This window comes from Chrysoperla carnea, chromosome 3 (genome assembly GCF_905475395.1).
Source record: "Chrysoperla carnea chromosome 3, inChrCarn1.1, whole genome shotgun sequence".
NCBI classification, from domain to species: domain Eukaryota; kingdom Metazoa; phylum Arthropoda; class Insecta; order Neuroptera; family Chrysopidae; genus Chrysoperla; species Chrysoperla carnea.
Window position 1 is genome coordinate 53,348,116 of NC_058339.1, and position 18,246 is coordinate 53,366,361.

Here is an 18,246-nt window from a genome sequence, read left to right on the forward strand (position 1 = left end):
TATTTTATACCCAAAAATTGTTAGTACCTACTAATTTGTCGAAAGATAATATTTACTAAAACAATTTATTAATTATTAAAATATTTTAATATGTATTGTTCAAATTGTAGTTTTGTGATTATAAAATAAATATTTAAATAAAATTTTGGTTAGTTAAATATTTTTGCAAAGCAAAATTTTTTTGACAAATCGAAAATATTCGAAATTAGTGTGCAATAATTTTGTTGATAATATACAATATTTGGGAAATACTATATAATGAACTATGTTAATTAGGATAACTGAATGTATCATCAGTTAATAATTAAAAGTTTTTATAATTATCAAAATTGATAAGTCAGGGGATGTTTTGAAATAATTCGCATGCCTTTTAATTTTAACATGGTAATTATATCATCAAGAATTCGATTAAAAAGTCAAAAAGTCTAAACATTGCGTTCATATATTTAATCAGGAATGTACTCAATCAGCTTTTGACCCAAGGGAGAACCAAACGGAGAAATTTTGACTTAGAAAGTGGCAAATCGGAAATTTTTTGCAATATATTTCAGTATATTTCGACAGTAATACATACTTTAGTTAACTACATCAACGATAAATCCAGATCCTGAGGGAGGAACCTGCCCTGATCTACCCTCATGTCGATATGTTCATGTTTTTAAGGTAATATGGTAGGTGAAATTTGATACTCCAGAAAGACACTCGAAAAATAATTAGAAAATATTCAAGATAGTGGCTTAATTTGTAATTTTATTGATAAGGCTTTTTATACTATAAGAAAAATATGTGCTCCAATATAGATATAGTCCTTTCATTACAGTTAACTCAACAACACCTGATATTTAAGTAAAATGAATTATTTAGCTAGTAAATCTTTGTTCTCGGTGGTTAGATTAGGTAATAGGTTTCGTTTGATAGTGCCTACACTCGGAGATCTGAGGCTCATTCTCAAAAAGGATTAAATAAGCTCTCCAGCATGTTTTGTTCATTAACGCCTCTCTTTGTCTCTCATCCGAAATTGTTTATGAAACTTTAGAAACGAAACGATATGCACTTACTATTTATAGATAGGAGAGAGCTATTTTTGCTTTATCCATGTTACTCTCTACGCTCTGGTAATTTTGTATAGAAACACACGAAGAAGTTTTTCTGAGTTTTCAGTTCTCTTTAGAATCTACAGGTAAGTACTTTTTTAACGCCTCAGCTTTTAAAGTATGTTATTATATATGTTATATATAATAGAAACTTTATAAGCAGCCATTTAGTCTCTCCTCAAATTAATGTATCTTTTGAACTATTTTCGGTTGAAGCTCTCAGGAAGATTGATTGCTTATTTCAGTTTTAAAGTTCCCCTTGACAGTGGCTAAGTTTCTTACTTTCTATTGACCATAAAGGTGATCTAAGACAAAAATAAACCCTTATTTTTTCAGACTGCCTTTAAAGCCAGGAGATAACTGTTATTTCCTAAATGCCATTGACAATCATTATCAAAATAATATTTGAAAACAAAAGCTTTTAGTTGAATGTATGCTAAATATTGTTCAATTTTCCTTTTCTTTGGCATTTTTTTTCAACAGTTGAAATAAGTTTTGTCACGTGTCTCAATATATATTATATATAGACGTATCTTTAGCCAAAATTGATCTAGGAGTCAAGGAAGGAACCACACGTGTATATAGAGGTGGGCAATTAGTTCATAAGTGACGTAATATCCTATTTATGGATATTTCACCGCGGCAGACGGTAACGGATCACTAACATGACATGCGGTAACAGATGGACGCCGTCTACATTTATTTTTTGGCAACTTTCAAAAAAAATGTATATCTAAATTAAATAACTTACCTAGATAAATGTGGATGAGTTGATATCATTTCATTGTCAGACCCTTTCCCACCAACGGACAATCGAAAACTTAATTGTCGTTGAAAATGTTTTAATATACTTTTGTGACTATTTTTACTTGTAACGGATGTGGGTTTGGATTCTGGTTGTTTATCAACAATACTTGGTACACTGACATCAGATGGTACACTAGCTGGTGCAATTATAATTTTTTGATGATTCTCCAAAGGTAATAACGTTTGATGCTGTTCTTCATTGACAGTCCCTAATATTTGATCCCATGGTTCAGGATGACGATGAATATTATTCGATAATTGTTTACTATTTGGCGGTATGATAGACATCTTGGCAGTTTTTTTAAGAAGAACACATGAAAAGTTTTAGAAATTTGGATAGTCGATTTTCAAGAAACAAATTTTGATTGTAATAACTATGTTTGGATAGTGCATTTGGTTTCTTTATCAAGAAACAAACTTTGAGTATACTTTTAATAACATATTTAAAATTGAGAATTTTAAATGAATTTCTTTTAAAATAATAAAATTCGCGCACATATTTGATTGTCTTTCACCGAAAATAGTTTCAAACACAAAATTTATTGTCACTTCTAAAAACTTCTATCAGTAATCAAACTAACACCACATGTGAACATAAAAAATACGATAATTTATGTCGTTTTAGAAACTAATTTCTTGGCACAAATACTTTTTTTTTTGTAAAAATTCTATTATTTTTCTATTTATCAGATCTTAATTATGTTACACACTCAAGTTTGGTGTTACTAATTTGTTGATGGAAGAATAAATATTTTATATTTAATAAAATATATAAAAAAAAAACCTAGCAGCGTGTTTTGTTGTAGTTGCGCTCGCGAAGTGGGAGGCAGTGATTTGCAAACCGCCAGTTATATTTTATACTCTTACCATAGTCATTTTTAATAAAAATGTGAATGTTTTATGAAACGCAAATATGTTTGTACAGTTAATATGTGTACATAAAATAAATAGTAAACCAGTTATGTTTGATGAGAGCCTCTAGGGTATATGGCTTCTGTTTTTATTTAAAATTTAACACAGTATGATAGATAAAAGATAAAAAATTTGATCATTCTCAATGTCAGTGCTCAAGAATCAGTCCAATATAATGAAAATCTAATTGAAAAAAAAACTACTCCCACATGCTGAGTTACAAGAATTAATAATATAAGCTCATTGATCACGAGCTAAAAAATGTATGACTTCTGATCAAGGCTATTTTTTGTCAAAGTATTTCAAAGAAATAATCTTAATAATTTCCCAATTGTAGAGACGTACAAATAAAGCAAGAAACATTTACAAAATTTAAAAAAACCCAACGTAAACTCCAATTGAAGTAGCTATGGTATAGGTCAATAACGAACCGACACTGGACATAAATATTAATAACTAGCCGATCCGACGAACTTCGTACCGGGTCAGTTAGTAAGATAAAAAAAGAAAGTTAATAAGTCAACAATTTCATTATGTCCAAAAATAAAAATTATAAAACACTTAAAATTCTTTTAATAGTCACTAAAAAATCACAATAAAAATTGCAAATTTTTTGACTTTTTCAGGCAATTTTTTAAATTTTTTTTCGGTAAGAACCATCCTCGTACTTCAAAGAATATTATAAAAAAGAATTAGCGAAATCGGTTAAGCTGCTCTCGAGATTTGCACTTAGCAACACATTCAGCGATTCATTTTTATATTATAGATAATTAATCGGCGTGGTTCTGGTGGAAGCGTTGGTTAAATTCAATTCTACTACAAATAACATATATTACATCTACTGCCTTGCACTTCCACCAATATATGAAGAGTGTAATTACTACGAAAAAAACTATTATATTTAAATTGCTATAAAAATTGACATTTCAACATCCCAATAAAGGAAGCATTGAAATATAGACCGTGAGACGAAAAGGGTGCTTTGTTAAATTATTAAGACATACTTGAAACTTCGTGAGTGGCTTCCTTTTGGCGAGTCTACCAAACTTCTCTCTTTAGAAGTGATAATGATTTTAAAAAATTTTATTCAAAATTTTACTTCGGAAATTGTCTTTCGAGGGTTTTCGGGGTCGTCACGAATCCGGGATCAAAGAGCAAATGAGAACGGTTAAAATTCCATCCAAACTACCCCTAGGAGTTTATTATCACTGTCACTTATAAGGGTGGTTTTAATGAGGTTGAAACCATCATCAGTTGCTTTTTGACTTCGGATTCATGATCAGCGACCCCAAAAATGATCTCCGAAGCAAAATTTTGAAATTTTTTTATCAAATTTTGAAATCGGAGCTGTTCCACCACTTGTTCACATTTTCCGGCTTATTAAGTGTACTAAAACATGCTACTTTTTCATCGAAACACTTTTTCATAGAATCTTATATTCGATTCCTCAAATGTTCGAATGCGCTTATTACGGACAACCTATATTTCTTTTATAAACAAAAGAAATTCCACTATTTTGTTTTTCTAAATTCAATTCAAAATATTAATACTTAAATTTTGTCTACATTTTCAAATTTCTTGGAGATAAGCCAGGACTAATGTACTTATGACATATTTCAATTGTTTTTTAAGTATGTCCCTATTTCTAAAAGTTTTAATATAAAGAATTTGCTAAATATCTATCTTGTAAAAGTGTCAGAATTATATTTCAGTATTTATTATTATTTTTATTTACTACCCAGATTCATTCTGCAATATTAATAATCTTTTAGAATTACAAATAAAATATAAAATTACTTTTTTTTATGCTGTGGCAGTTAAATTATGATTTATGCCTATGTTACAATCACATTTTTATCTATTTTAAAATTTTGAATGTATATTAAAATACATGGAAAATTTGTGAAAGCGGCAAAATTGATGTCTGTTTAAATATATATTCTTATAAGCAGTAGGATATATGACGTGATGCAACTGACAATATAACTGTCCCCTGGCTGAGAGAAAAGACTGGTAAAGGACCCACTAGGGATACGAAACTTTAAATATAACTTTTTGGCTAAAATACTGCTAAAAAAGATTTTTATCTAAACAAAAATTATAATAAAGCCGTAAGGTATAAAAATCGTCAAATCTCGGAATCCAGGACCAGTCATTGAATCTTTATAAAAACTGTTCGACTATATTGTTTAAAGCTTGCTTACAAAGAAGTCAAAAACAAACAAACAAATTTTTACGATCTTGGGTGTTGGGTCCATAGGAGCCATGTTGTAAACCGTAAGAGATACAACAAAAGTAAGTTAAATGTAAAAAATTGTCCTAATAAAAAAATAAATAACTTTTTTTCGATACATTTTTTGGTCAACCATCAAAGTTTACTGCGAGGACACTAATTGGGTCAGAATCAATTATTCCATAACTAAGCTTATAGCTAATAATATTGTTATTGTACTAGATCCAAATTTACTGGAAAATATAATATTATCGTCAGAATAGTTCGATAGTCTCATTTTTATTGTTTTATCATTAGGAAATTGTCAATTGTTAAATCGAATCAAAATTATTTTTGATTCTGCCAGTGAAAACTGGCAGTCATCGTTTTCTTCAATGTACTACAGTTCCTTCATTTTATCCGCTTACTTTTCACATAAAAAACTCATACTTTTCCAATCAAAGTCAACTGAAGTAGACGCCCGAAATTTCTTAGGTGGAAAGAAAATGATTACTTATTTTCTGGCCTAATTAGTGTCCACGCGGGTAACTAGGATGTTGACAAAAAAATTCAAACAAAAGTTGTTAATTTTTTTACAAGGAACATTTTTTACATTTAAACTTTTGTTGTATCTCTTACGGTTCACAAAATAGGTTCTATGGACTCAAGACCGCACAATTGTTTGTTTTTAACAATTTTTATAAAGATTCATTGACTGGTCCTAGATTCTGAGGTATAAATCTTACAGTCCTCCACTATTACACTTTTCCTAGAAAATCACAAAAATGTTATCGAATCAATTTGATGAATAAGTTCCACGGTGTTGGTTGAAATACTGTAAAAAAAGTAAATCTCAGAAGATACCAGTCAAATCAATTAGGTTTTAATGTTTTTTTGGGACAAATTTATTTTTGTACTAAATTTTAAAATCTAAAATATCTAAAACCAAAATCCATCAAGAAGGATTTTAAAGCTAGAATATATAACTGAGTTTCATTATAAAAGATACACTTTTCAGAAAAATTTGAGAAAAGTTTTTTAATTCAACTTTTGGAAGTTTGGGCGCACTTGGTTTAGGACATAAAATCTTATAACGGGAAAAATTAAACAAATGCGAACACCCTGTAAATATTAAACTAATAATAAATAACAAAATCAAAATTTATTATAAATTCAATTATATTTAAAAAATGTGCATACAATGTAAAATAATAATATAAACGTAGCAATAATACCTAAAAATAATAATTTAATTTTAATTTTATAAAGTATAAAATATTTTTAAAGCAAAAAAAAAGTTATTTAAAAAAAACAACATAAATATATACAAATAATTTTTCTTTAAATTTTTCATAATATTTTTATAAAATAATCCGAGTATTTTTATTATCATTTTTTCTCCATATTCACTTAATTATTCATAAATTTCAACTATTAATATTAATTAATTTAATTAATTCAAGTATTGGATATAATATGATACACTTTACACAATTTTTTATATATTTTTTTTTGAAAATATATAATGCAATTAATTACGTATTATTATATAATGCAGACAGGGCTACCGTTGTTTATGAATATACAAGAGCCAATTTTTGGTTTGTGTTTTCTATGTTTTCTTGCTCGATTATCCGTAAAAAATTTTCCCTTTTTTTGATTTTCTATTCTATAGTAATTAGAACCAAAATGATTCAAAATTCAAATTATTGACCTATTATACAAATATTTTCTAAGAAATTTCCAGAAATCGTTTTTGTAAGCGATTTTTTGACGATATCTCGGAAAATATTCATCCAATAATCAAATAAATATGAATTTTTGAGGTCAAAATTCCCAATTACTGAATTTTTCGGAAATCAGAAATAAATAATTTTCCACGATTTTTTAAGGGGCGACCCTTGGCTATTAAAAAGAACTTTTGAAAATGATTTTCAACAATGATAGACTACAGTGAGAAGCGTGCCAACATCTGAGGTAATTGCTTAGGTCAGCTAGGGACATTTATAAAAAGAAATACATTTATCTAAAAATTATACATTGAATATAAGGACATTTATCAAAAAAACATACATTGAATGTTAAATTTTCATATCACAAAATGTTACATAAAACATCGCGCATCGTGATTTCACTGAACTTTTTCGCTTTTTGACTTAAAAAAATACTTCGTATCATTTTACATTTGTTCTTACAAATCTACAATGGATTAAACCTAAGCAATTACCTCGGATGTTGGCACGCTTAAACTCGTTTGACACTTAGTCAATGTAATGTAATGTCAATGAAACGGATACATAAAATTTATAGTGATTTAAACTTGGAGCATTTCTGAACCCCAACAAATAATGAGAACACAGAAAAAAAAACATTTATTGATGAAGGAATCTTTTCTTGAATCAAGAAAAAATTTACTTGAGATCAGAAAAAATATCTGGCGTGAGAAATTATTACTTACCGCGAGAAAATACACAAAATATTCTTCTAAGAAAACCATTTTTTCCTGTGTCTGTATGATGTCTACAATTTGTGTTGCAAATCATTGCTAATATTGAATCAATAGAGCTAGCTCATTACACTACATACGTATCAATATATCTTTCTTTTTATAAAATTTTTTTTTAAATTTAATTTGTAAATCTAATCATAAATATTTTATCCTTTTCCTGAAAATAATCAAATGATGCGCCAAGGTCCAACATACATTGAATTAACTCTATGTATAGCTTTTTAACTGTATATTCCAAATCAGTAATATACAATTTAATTTTTACATGTCTTTTTTACGATCTAGAATATCTAGATAATCTAAAAGGTAAACTATCTCGGCTTTTGCATATTCATACTAAGACCTAGTTCCTCGCCTACTAATAATTATTGTAATGAAAAGAAGAAGAAAGCATTGTTTGATCCCTCCTAAAATAAGAAATATTAATGCGTGATATATTTGACTAGGCACTTGTGATTTGTAAATTTTGTGTTTGTTTATTTAATAAAAATACCAATGACTTCTTTATTAATATTTTGTCATCATTAATTATTAATAAAATATAAAAATAGGTATAATTTTATATAATTCATGTATATAATTTATATATTTTTTTTTGTATAAAGAAGATAAAATAATGGGAGAGATTTATTTTCACCTCCAAATTATATACAGAGATTCCAAAAATATTGTTTAACAATCATGTGTAGTTGATTTCCACGCAACAGATATATCATACTTTATCAACAAATTAGATTCTAACATTATAGTTCGATCATCTATTATGATTAAATTAGAATTGGGGGTAATTTTTAAAAGATCTCTTGTACTGAGATGAGTATCTACTGCATCTTTTTGCTTCAAAGGTGCTGCAGGAATCCTATACCTTTATGGTATCTCTGGGTGACATTCCATGATTTGTTCTGAGAACAGATCAGTCAATCTCAAGTGATGGTATCTTTTGAGAAAGATGCTTTACGTTATCTATTATGATACTTTTTTCATAGTTTTGGATTCCTCATGCTTTACCACAGCTCAGGAATAACCCCTTCCTCCATTAAAATTTGTTACATGGCATTATAGACATTTTCGATATAGCCATTGAAAATCAATTCATATGAAACATTTTAAGAACCCATTCTGTATAATATAATTATTATATAGGGTGTCCCAGGCCACTCGTAACATCCATTTTAAAAATGGTGATATGGTTATTTCAGGTAGTAGGGTTGGTCTGGGACACCGTGCATAATATAAAAAAATGTTTGAAACAAATAAAATTTAGTCTTGGGTTAAAATAGATTTACTATTAGATAATTTGCAAACACAAGTTTCAATTTTGCTTAAAAACTTTTGCAATTTAAATAGCTCGTGCAAATTAAGTTAAAAAAACAAATTTAAAACCCATCGTTAACAAATTTGTTTGCAAATATCTCAAAGGCACAAACATTGGAAGATATTCATAATTTGTATGAATAATATGTTTTAAAATTTTTGATATTTTGGACGGATTTTAAAATTTTGAGATCTCGTTCAGAATTTAAAATTTTTTAAATTTATGCTTTGAAAAAATCCATTCACCTCGTTGATATGTATAGCACCCTTTCAAAGGAAAAAAATTTACAAAAGGTGAATTAATTTTCTAACTTCTATCTTCTAAATTCTACAAGAAAACGTTATGATATGGGGGAAAAAGCAGTGATTTATTTATTTCAGACATTTGAATTTTTTTTAATTATTGCTATCTTAATTTTTCATTGCTATACATTTTTTTTAAATTGTAATTACAAACCACCTGACATAATAAATTAATATCGATCAGATAAGCAATTACTTAATTTGGACGTTAAACATTTCAATATATAAATTTTATTTATTATAAATTTTTTATAATCTGATAAATTTATTATTTAAAAAATTATCTATATGAACACATGTTGATATTATTAACATAAAAAATATAAAAATATTAAAAATTTTACCAATTTAGATTTTGAATTAAAAAAACAAAGAGAATAAACGAAAAAATTAATTTGCGGAGATAGGTTGATGGATAGCTTTCACCATTGGTTGTTTTTATGTTAAATTACATTACATAAAATTTCCCGAATCTAATCCTCAAACAAATACGGTTTTTATATTTTTCAGTTCTTCAATTTACGTTATATTTATAAAGTAACCGCTTCTCATTCTCACTTGAACAACTTCAACTTTCTTCAAAAATAAACTCAAAGTGAATCTAAAAAATGATTGGATATATCAAACTATACAATAAACAAACTTGGCCTTCAGTCATGACCGGTGCAGGAGCTTTAAGTTCTTCGAGATAATTTTTTTAATTTATTTTGGCGTTCGCTTTTTGACGTCCGTCAATAATAATGTAAATAAAACAATTATGTTCAATAATATTAAAATAGACTTTTTTTTTTCGAACAGATGTTAAAAAACTTCAAGTAAAGATATATCAAATATCTTTCATCTTTGTCAAAAAGCGCTGTTTGCTAAAGGTAAAAGATATTATTTTCTTTACTTGAACTGCCCGAAACAATAGCAAATCGATGAAAAAGCTTATTAAAAACAAACATATGAGCGTCCTCTGGTGGTCTTATAAATTGAGGGAAAATCGTATCATTACAATTATTTAAATAAATTTTGTATAGAATACAAATTGGACGTACGAATCAAGACGATTTGGCTATGATTTATCAAATATCAGAAACCATTAACAAAAAGTAAAATATGCTTAATAATTCATGATGTCTTTCCACTTGTGTGCAAACACTTTACACGTTTCCATATCTAAAAACTTTGTTTTCTAAATCAATTGGTAATAATTTTCAATATAAATTATACACAGTTTATTAATGACTTATAAAAATAATAAAAATAATGTAACCTTTATCTAATACTTTTTTAATTAATTAAAATTTGTTTTAAGAATAATTACTTTTAAACTTATTAAACAAAATAGCATTTACAAAGATATAAATAAAAAAATTCTAAGGAATAGTACAGTCAATATTTATAAAAAAAAAAAAATATTTTGATTATTTAATGCCGGGCCATAGATATAAACTATTGAATAGCTCATTATCTATGCATGAAAATGATATTAAACATAATAAGTGAAGCAGAGAACATCTTACGCTTTTATTTTTTTCATTATTTGCTATTTTTGTACGATGTACGCTTTCAATCCTTTATGCCTATGGGGTACATTAACATTACAAGTTTAACACGTTTGAAGCTATTATCAGGTAGACTGCATCTGGCAGTCATTTATTAAACTATAGTTGGCAGTACAAATGTGGCCCACCTGATAACAGTTTAAGAGTTTGTGTGCTGTAGCTTTTCATATTACATAGAAACTTAATCACTGTGTGTTAATTCTTGGAATATTTCACACAGTTTAAAGTGAAACTTCTTTCTTCGTTACACATATTAGTTAAATTTTTTTTAGAGAGAATGAATTAAAAACAATTAACAGGCAGTAAACAGAAACAAACCGCTTCATAATCGCATACATTATCATCGTAGATTTTCTTTAAAGCATACATTCGGGATTCGCATTGCAAGTGGGTATTTCATAGAAATCAATTTATTTTACAGTCAAATTAGTAATATTTATATTTAAGTTAAAGGTTTAAGAGAGGCAAAAATGTGCCAAGCATACAGGCGCTACAAATTATGGGTGATCAGAAAATGCGCGCATGAACCAAAGCTTCATAATATTTAATTTAAGTGAAATCCATATCCAAAGTATATGAGCGCTGAATTATTTATTCATCGTCTAAGCTCCTATTTCAGAAAAATATTCTAGGCACATATTTTTGTAAATAAAGAGGTTTCACTGTCAGAATAATTATTATTTGACACTCTCAGTTGAAAATGACAGACATTTTAACGTAGGGCGAACATTAGCAACATATCGGTGAACTCATATTAAAGAAAATCTACATCACATTTCTTGTTTTTATTCTTAACGTGTCTGCATACTCGCCTCTGTTTTCATACATTCATATAACTAATCCGTTTTCAACAGAATTTAGTCTCGAAAATTATAGACAAGAAATAAATTTAATATACGAAATACAGGCGGCGAATGTTCAGCAACGTCATTTATTTACATACAATCGAAACAAAAACAAATTACTTTTCAATCTTACAGAAGTTTCACTTCAAAAGAAACAAAAATAAAAAAATAAAAATATCACTTACATTTTTATACATAACGGTATTTTCCTCAAGTAAATTAAAATAAAATATAAATAATAAACTTAAAAAAATTAGTCTCAATATTATTTGTGATCTATTACATAAATATTATTTTAATATATCGACATTTTCTTTTTTTGGTCGATTCAATATAAATATATAGGATATGCTAGTGAATTGTGTCAATATGATTAAAAAACTTCCCCAGGTGGAAAAGTGGTATAACTATATAAACATGGTACTTTTCACACCAATTTATATGCTGTGAAAATAGATAAGATTTAAAAGTCGAAATCAACGCAAAGGCTTTTCAGGAATTTAAACACCTAAATATACGTATATTTGTGATCCTTCGTGAACCTTTCTTATCCTTAAATTCGTAATAAATATTATTACTTACAAGATGTGATGTATAATAAAATTATAATTATTCGTAGCTGAAATCTATTCAACAGCAAAACCACATGTCTCTTCAACAGCTTGCGTTAGTTTATCAAGAAGTTTTTGATAACTATCGTACGGTGGAATATCGATACGATTAAAACATGTATGTGCTTTAGGTAAATTATCTGGAGGAACATCAACACAATGTATAGTAAAAAGTCGTGGACCTGCCGCACCCGTTGACCCTTGTAAAGCACGAAAACCTTGTAAAGGAACACGCGATGAACCAGTTACAAACTGTAATAAACGTGCTCGCATTTCTTCTGAATATGATTCCACAGCCTGTTAAAAAGTTAATATTATCAATTGACCGAAATATGATTAATATTTGAAACTTTAAGAATTAATTAATCTAAGAAATTAATTACCTGCCAAAACCATTGTACAACTTGTGTATCTGGAGTACAATGTTTTAATCGAGTATGTTGTCTCCAATCAGCGACATCAATACTACTAATACCACCTATCACAAGCTCCAACTCACGTTCGTCGAATGGTCTTAGTAGAGCACTTGGAATAAGTTCACTAAAACCTTAAAACAAAAATATGATAGTTAGCTATACTGCATTCAAAATAATTGAAAATTTAACTTTTAAAGTTAAAAATTGATTTTTCAATTACTAATGGATATTCCATTGTGCTCTTACATTGCACACAACTTTGGTTCCTATGACAATAAAAAATTATGACATCTTTCATCTGACCGGAAAACGGAATTCAAAAATATGCTCGCACATGTTTATAATGTGCCTAAAATGGCGTATAACCTCGAATTTTGTCCCTTCTTTAATATTTTATCAACAGAAATTAAGTCCTGCATAACTTTCTTCAAGTATGCAACTAGTTTTAATACAATAATAATATCTGCCATGTACAATTTGATTTAACTGACTATAAATTTCTGACATACCTTTTTGTAATGCTAAAAATTGTTGCTCGATACCACGCATAAAACGATAATTTACGTATAGCCTCACATAATCCTTTTTGTTCTGTTCTGTAACAGGAATAGCTGCACCGCCAGGGCGTAGCTCATGTGTTATTACTGCACCAAAACTACAACACTCCACGCTAAATGTCGTGTCAATAACACCTTCGATGTTGTTTTCCCTAAAACAAAAATTATTCATTGTTTTTAACAGGAAATGTCTTACAATTTTTCGTATTCCAACCAACATCAATGATATTCGACATCTCGAATGGCAGATTTTTGTAATTAAAATAATAAAATTTATCTACTAGAAATGAAAATTTTTATGCTATAAATTTTTCATTTAAACATGTAATTGCGACACATACAAAATAATGTCACGCACTATTTTGAAACTTCAACGAAATAAAAAAAAATTATTCTCTGCCCTTGAGCTGTATTAAGTTTGGCTGTTCCGAGTTCATGACCCATGTGCTCCAATGGTGGATACGGAAATACCACTACTGACAACATGTATTCAATAGTTGTTGATTTAAAAAAATTAAAAGTTGTATTACTTACAACATCCAAGTGAGACTTCTATGAAGCTCCGGATCAACACCTTCAATATCACCAAGTGTAATAGGTTTATTTAATAATTGCTTATAAAAAGGTGTCGTAAAACCTCCGTCTAAATGATGTCCATGAAATACAGCCATTCCCAAAATTCGTCCAACAAAATGAAAATACGATAAATGTTCAGGATTAACTCCAGAATCGGCATTGATTTGCAACGTATAATGATCATCTCTACTATATTGAAACAATCCATACTGTGGGTTTAACATTTCCCGGGACAATAAATGCAACCATTCACGAGCAACACCACCATAGTCAAGGCCTTCTTCACCACGAAATTTAACCATTAACCGTTTGCGCATATCCTTCGGTCTCATTTTCATAATAAGTCGATATGATTCCTCAAATATTTCCGTTCGTGAAACTTCTAGCCGACAGTGTCCACTTTGTGGTTGTAAAGCTGTTAATTCAGCTCTTAATGCACGTATTTTTCCGACTAAATCGCGACGATATTTGGGTAATAATTCAGCATCTTGTGGTAAATCAGTTGTTCCATTAGCAGCATTCTCAATTTGATTGTTATTCGTAGATTCAGTACGAGAGGTACCAGGGGTAGGTGTAAAATTGTTACTTGATGGTCCACTAGAAGCAGCATTTTGGGTATTATTTTGTGGGCGATTCTGTTTAATCAAATTCGATAAAATACGTCCATTCAATCTGGGATCAGTAAATTGTGTGGTTCGATTATTATGATCAACAAAATAAACACGACCTGATGCAGTTTGGCGCATTTCCCACCCAGGTGGTAAAGGACCTAATTGATCAAGGGCCAATCCTTTTGGTGCTAAATCTCGTGGTATTCTTGGATCATGCCATGTAGAAACACCTGTCGGTATATGATGAAAGTAAACTTGTCCTTGTTGAGTAGTACGCAATTCATATCCGGGTGGTAAATCTAATTTTGCTATATGTGGTCCTCCAACAGGATTTGTTGGCGTGAGCACGTGTAAATTGTGACTTCCCGGACTATTAACTAAACCAGCTACAGCACCGCCAGAACGTACTCTCTGTGGTCGAGCACGTCTTATTCCACCACCTGTCGCACGATTATCACCATCATTACTACGTCGCCGTTGTTCTCGTGAGCTGGCTGGAGTTGCTGGCGAATTCACTTCTGGGCTCATTGGACATGGTGTGTTTGGAGATGAAATTGGTCCTGTGGTAGGTGTTTGGACACTTTCATTTGGAGTTGTACTAGTACCAGGCGAATTTATTGAATTTCTTGGTGTGCGTTCAGTATCTAAAACGACATCGGTGGCGACATCTAGATCAGTACTTATTCGATTACGTGATACATCTTGTGACGTATTACCATTTGTTAAATGCACATTTTTATTATTAACTGGAGTTTGTTTTTGCGTTGACGAACTTAAAACTAAAGCATTATTATCACAATTTTGAATTTGATTTATTGGTGAACACACAATTACATTATTTCGTGGATGATTTTGTCCAGAACTTTCTTGTGAATGTTCTGTGTTAATTTTATTCACTACTGTTGGTTCTGTTTTCGATGATACCTCATTCGATTCGTTGCTACCAATTTGCAATACCCGATTGTATTGTTCTATATTACTACTTAATCTAACATTATTATCGGTTCTAGATATTACGGAATTTTCACTAGTTCTGGAATGATCATTGCCATTGACTTGTCTTTCAGTATCACTGCCACGATGATGATCACTATCGGTATTACGATTGGTTCGTGTTAGTTCGATACAGGAACGTTCACGACCGACACGTAAATTATTTAATACAGGTCGTATCCATTGCGTTGATTTTGTGATATGGTTGACGTAATATAAACGACCGTTACTGGTTCGACGTTCTTCCCAACCGGGTGGTAATTCATTGCTGATTTCAGGAGGGCCACGTAATTCCCCTAATGGACCTACGACAGCTAATTGGGTATTACCACAAGGCCCATCTCGTGAAAGTAATGATATTATGATTTGTCCTTTAACAGGCTCAGGATCTTCAATGGACGCTTTACACAAATCCAATCGTTGGTCTAAAATTAAAAATTTAAGAAGGATAAGAAATGGTAATTAAAAATCAAATTATCAAAAGTGTGGAAATATAAAAAAAAAATACTATCCTTCATTTTTACGATCCAGTACCTAACAAAATTTAAATGCAACCCTAATACTATTTAAAACTTGACTGGACTTCGTAATTTCTGGAGTAAAAATGATAAACACTCGAAAATTATAATTTTATTCCTAGTAGAATAAATGATTCTTTCTCTTTGAAACAGAACGCATTTTTTCCGCGGGATCAGATTGCATTCTGTTTAAGTAAGGCCTGTCGAAAATGGGAACCATTTCCATTTTATTAATTCCCTATTCATTTACTACTAGCTGTACTATGAGATTACGAACCAAAATGCCTCTTTTGAATTATTAAGCGAAAAAGTAGCCTAAACTATGCCGAAAGAAATACAGAATCCTCTCATGAAAATAATGTTGAAATCTTTAGTGAAAAAAATTCCATCTATATATTGAGTGAACAAAGTGGCGAATTCCGAGTGTAAATATATATTAATATCTTTGTTAGAAAATCATTATAAAGTAACTAAAACTTTCTGTGAACGCCTCATCGAAATGAAGATATTTTTAAAGGTGTTTTCTCAAAAAATGCTTCGGCCAGTCACAAAGGTGAACATAAAACAACAACGAAAACAGGCAAGTAAAAAGTGGGTATATACTATTTCGTAGGAAATTTCTTGTTTAATTATATGTTAAAAATTCTATTTTAATCATAAAAATTACGTATATGCCAGATATCAAAATATAAAATTTTATGGTCAACATTTAAAAATAAATTTTTATATTTTACGAATATACGATAGTAGTGTCCGTATTATCACAATTCGACATTTAGCCAGAAAACAATTAGAATAAGAATTAAATAACAACTTACAACCGGTATCTTTCAGTCTTTGTATTGTGTGTGCAAGAATTCGAACACATCCAAGGAATCCACCACCACCTTGCTTTTTATGAATTTTTCGATGATTCCATATACTTATCGTAATATTATCCCCACGTCCCAAAAATAAATCATAATGACAATTCCATTTCGGATCTAATGTAGCACGCACTGTATCCGTCGAATGACACTGACCACTTCCATCAACAGAAATCTTAGCAAAAGGATCTGGGAGGCCTGAAATATAAAACTATTAATAAACACTGTTTGAAACACTATTTAATATAAACGTAAATATACTTACGAAATAAATCCTTTCTCGCCAAATTCCGTGCACACAAAACTGTAAAAAATCAATTAATTTAAATAATGTTACTGAAATTAATTGAGTAAAATTAAAATCAATTAATATAAATTACATTGTAGCCATATTGCTAAAATAATCAGACAAAACTGTAAACTCTCAATTATCAATTGTAATTTATGTTTGAAATTATTGTGATGGATATTTTATAAAATTAATAAAATACATACTTGTTAAACGTATTTTTTGTGCTCCATTTCGGCGATTTGAAGATGTTGTAGACATGATTTTTATTAAAAATATTTATTGTCAACGCACCTACATTATTATTAAAGATAATTAATATTAGTATTGAGTTACGTATGTCGAAGTTTATGCAATACAATAATCAAGCGTGAAGTTATTCAATAGTAAAGAATAAACTCGATTGAATTAATAACTATTATTTGTAGTTACTTAAGTTATGTTCGCTCATCTCGATCTGATATCAATAACAGTCCACAATAAGCAGTAAGGTTATTTCATTGAAACGGTCAAAGAAAGCTTCAGGTAATTAATTGCATTAAGATGTAATTTCATGATGACGCTTGACGCTGGCTTTGAGCGACAAATTAGGATTTCATCTATCTGAAAAAAAATAGAACTAGTTCAGCGTCAAATTTAAAAGATGTAACTTCATGATTACGCTTGATGTTGGCTTTGAGCATCAAATTAGGAATCCACCTAGCTGAAACAAACAATGAAACAACTATGGTCAGCGTCAAATTGTAAAAAGTAGCGACAAAAAAAAGTTTATTAATCCATAATCTCATTTTCAATAAGATACTTGGTAATGATAAACAACTATATACATAATGGGTGGTCAATTTGATTATCAATTGTTCAAAAAAAAAATCTAATATCTATTGATAAATGGAAAGTAATCATCAGGTGGTCTAAATTGGAACTACTGAAAAAGCGGTACACTTCCTGTTTACTAGTACAATTTTTTATCGACAGTGTGCGGGATTTATGTGATTTGAATTAGAATATGTACTTTTATTGGCCTTAAAAAACGGTAAGTTCAAGTATTGCCACCTAATAGTCGAAATTTTAACTACTGAATTCGGGTCTTTTTCTGATTTTAATTAGTTTACTTTTTTACTTTTTACTTACATTACAGGCTAAGATTTCTGATAGCTTCGGATAATTCACTAACAGATGGCGAGACTATAGCCCGTAATAATCTCAATATATCATGAACATTTAAATGTAATTTATATTTGCTAGAAATGGCTAGAAAGCCAA

The 18,246-nt window shown here is 29.5% G+C and overlaps 2 protein-coding genes across 3 annotated transcripts in view; both read right to left on the bottom strand.

Annotated features, from left to right (window-relative positions):
* Nucleotides 1-2,654, bottom strand: part of LOC123294647 (G protein-activated inward rectifier potassium channel 3-like) — a 39,571-nt gene extending 36,917 nt beyond the window's left edge. The window contains exon 1 of one of the 2 annotated variants that reach the window (XM_044875744.1): nucleotides 1,846-2,654. In XM_044875744.1, the coding sequence (XP_044731679.1) occupies nucleotides 1,846-2,189 (344 nt within the window). In that variant the 5' untranslated portion in view covers nucleotides 2,190-2,654. The remainder of the gene's footprint in view (nucleotides 1-1,845) is intronic. The other variant, XM_044875745.1, reaches the window with a different exon arrangement.
* Nucleotides 2,655-11,873: 9,219 nt separating this feature from the next.
* Nucleotides 11,874-17,321, bottom strand: LOC123295577 (E3 ubiquitin-protein ligase SMURF2). The gene is made up of 7 exons (XM_044876982.1): nucleotides 17,190-17,321; nucleotides 16,960-16,998; nucleotides 16,647-16,892; nucleotides 13,665-15,735; nucleotides 13,083-13,282; nucleotides 12,541-12,704; nucleotides 11,874-12,454 (listed from the first exon to the last, which is right to left on the bottom strand). The coding sequence occupies exons 1-7, from the start codon at nucleotides 17,242-17,244 to the stop codon at nucleotides 12,173-12,175; spliced, it is 3,057 nt and encodes a 1,018-aa protein (XP_044732917.1). The 5' UTR covers nucleotides 17,245-17,321; the 3' UTR covers nucleotides 11,874-12,172.
* Nucleotides 17,322-18,246: the final 925 nt, after the last annotated feature.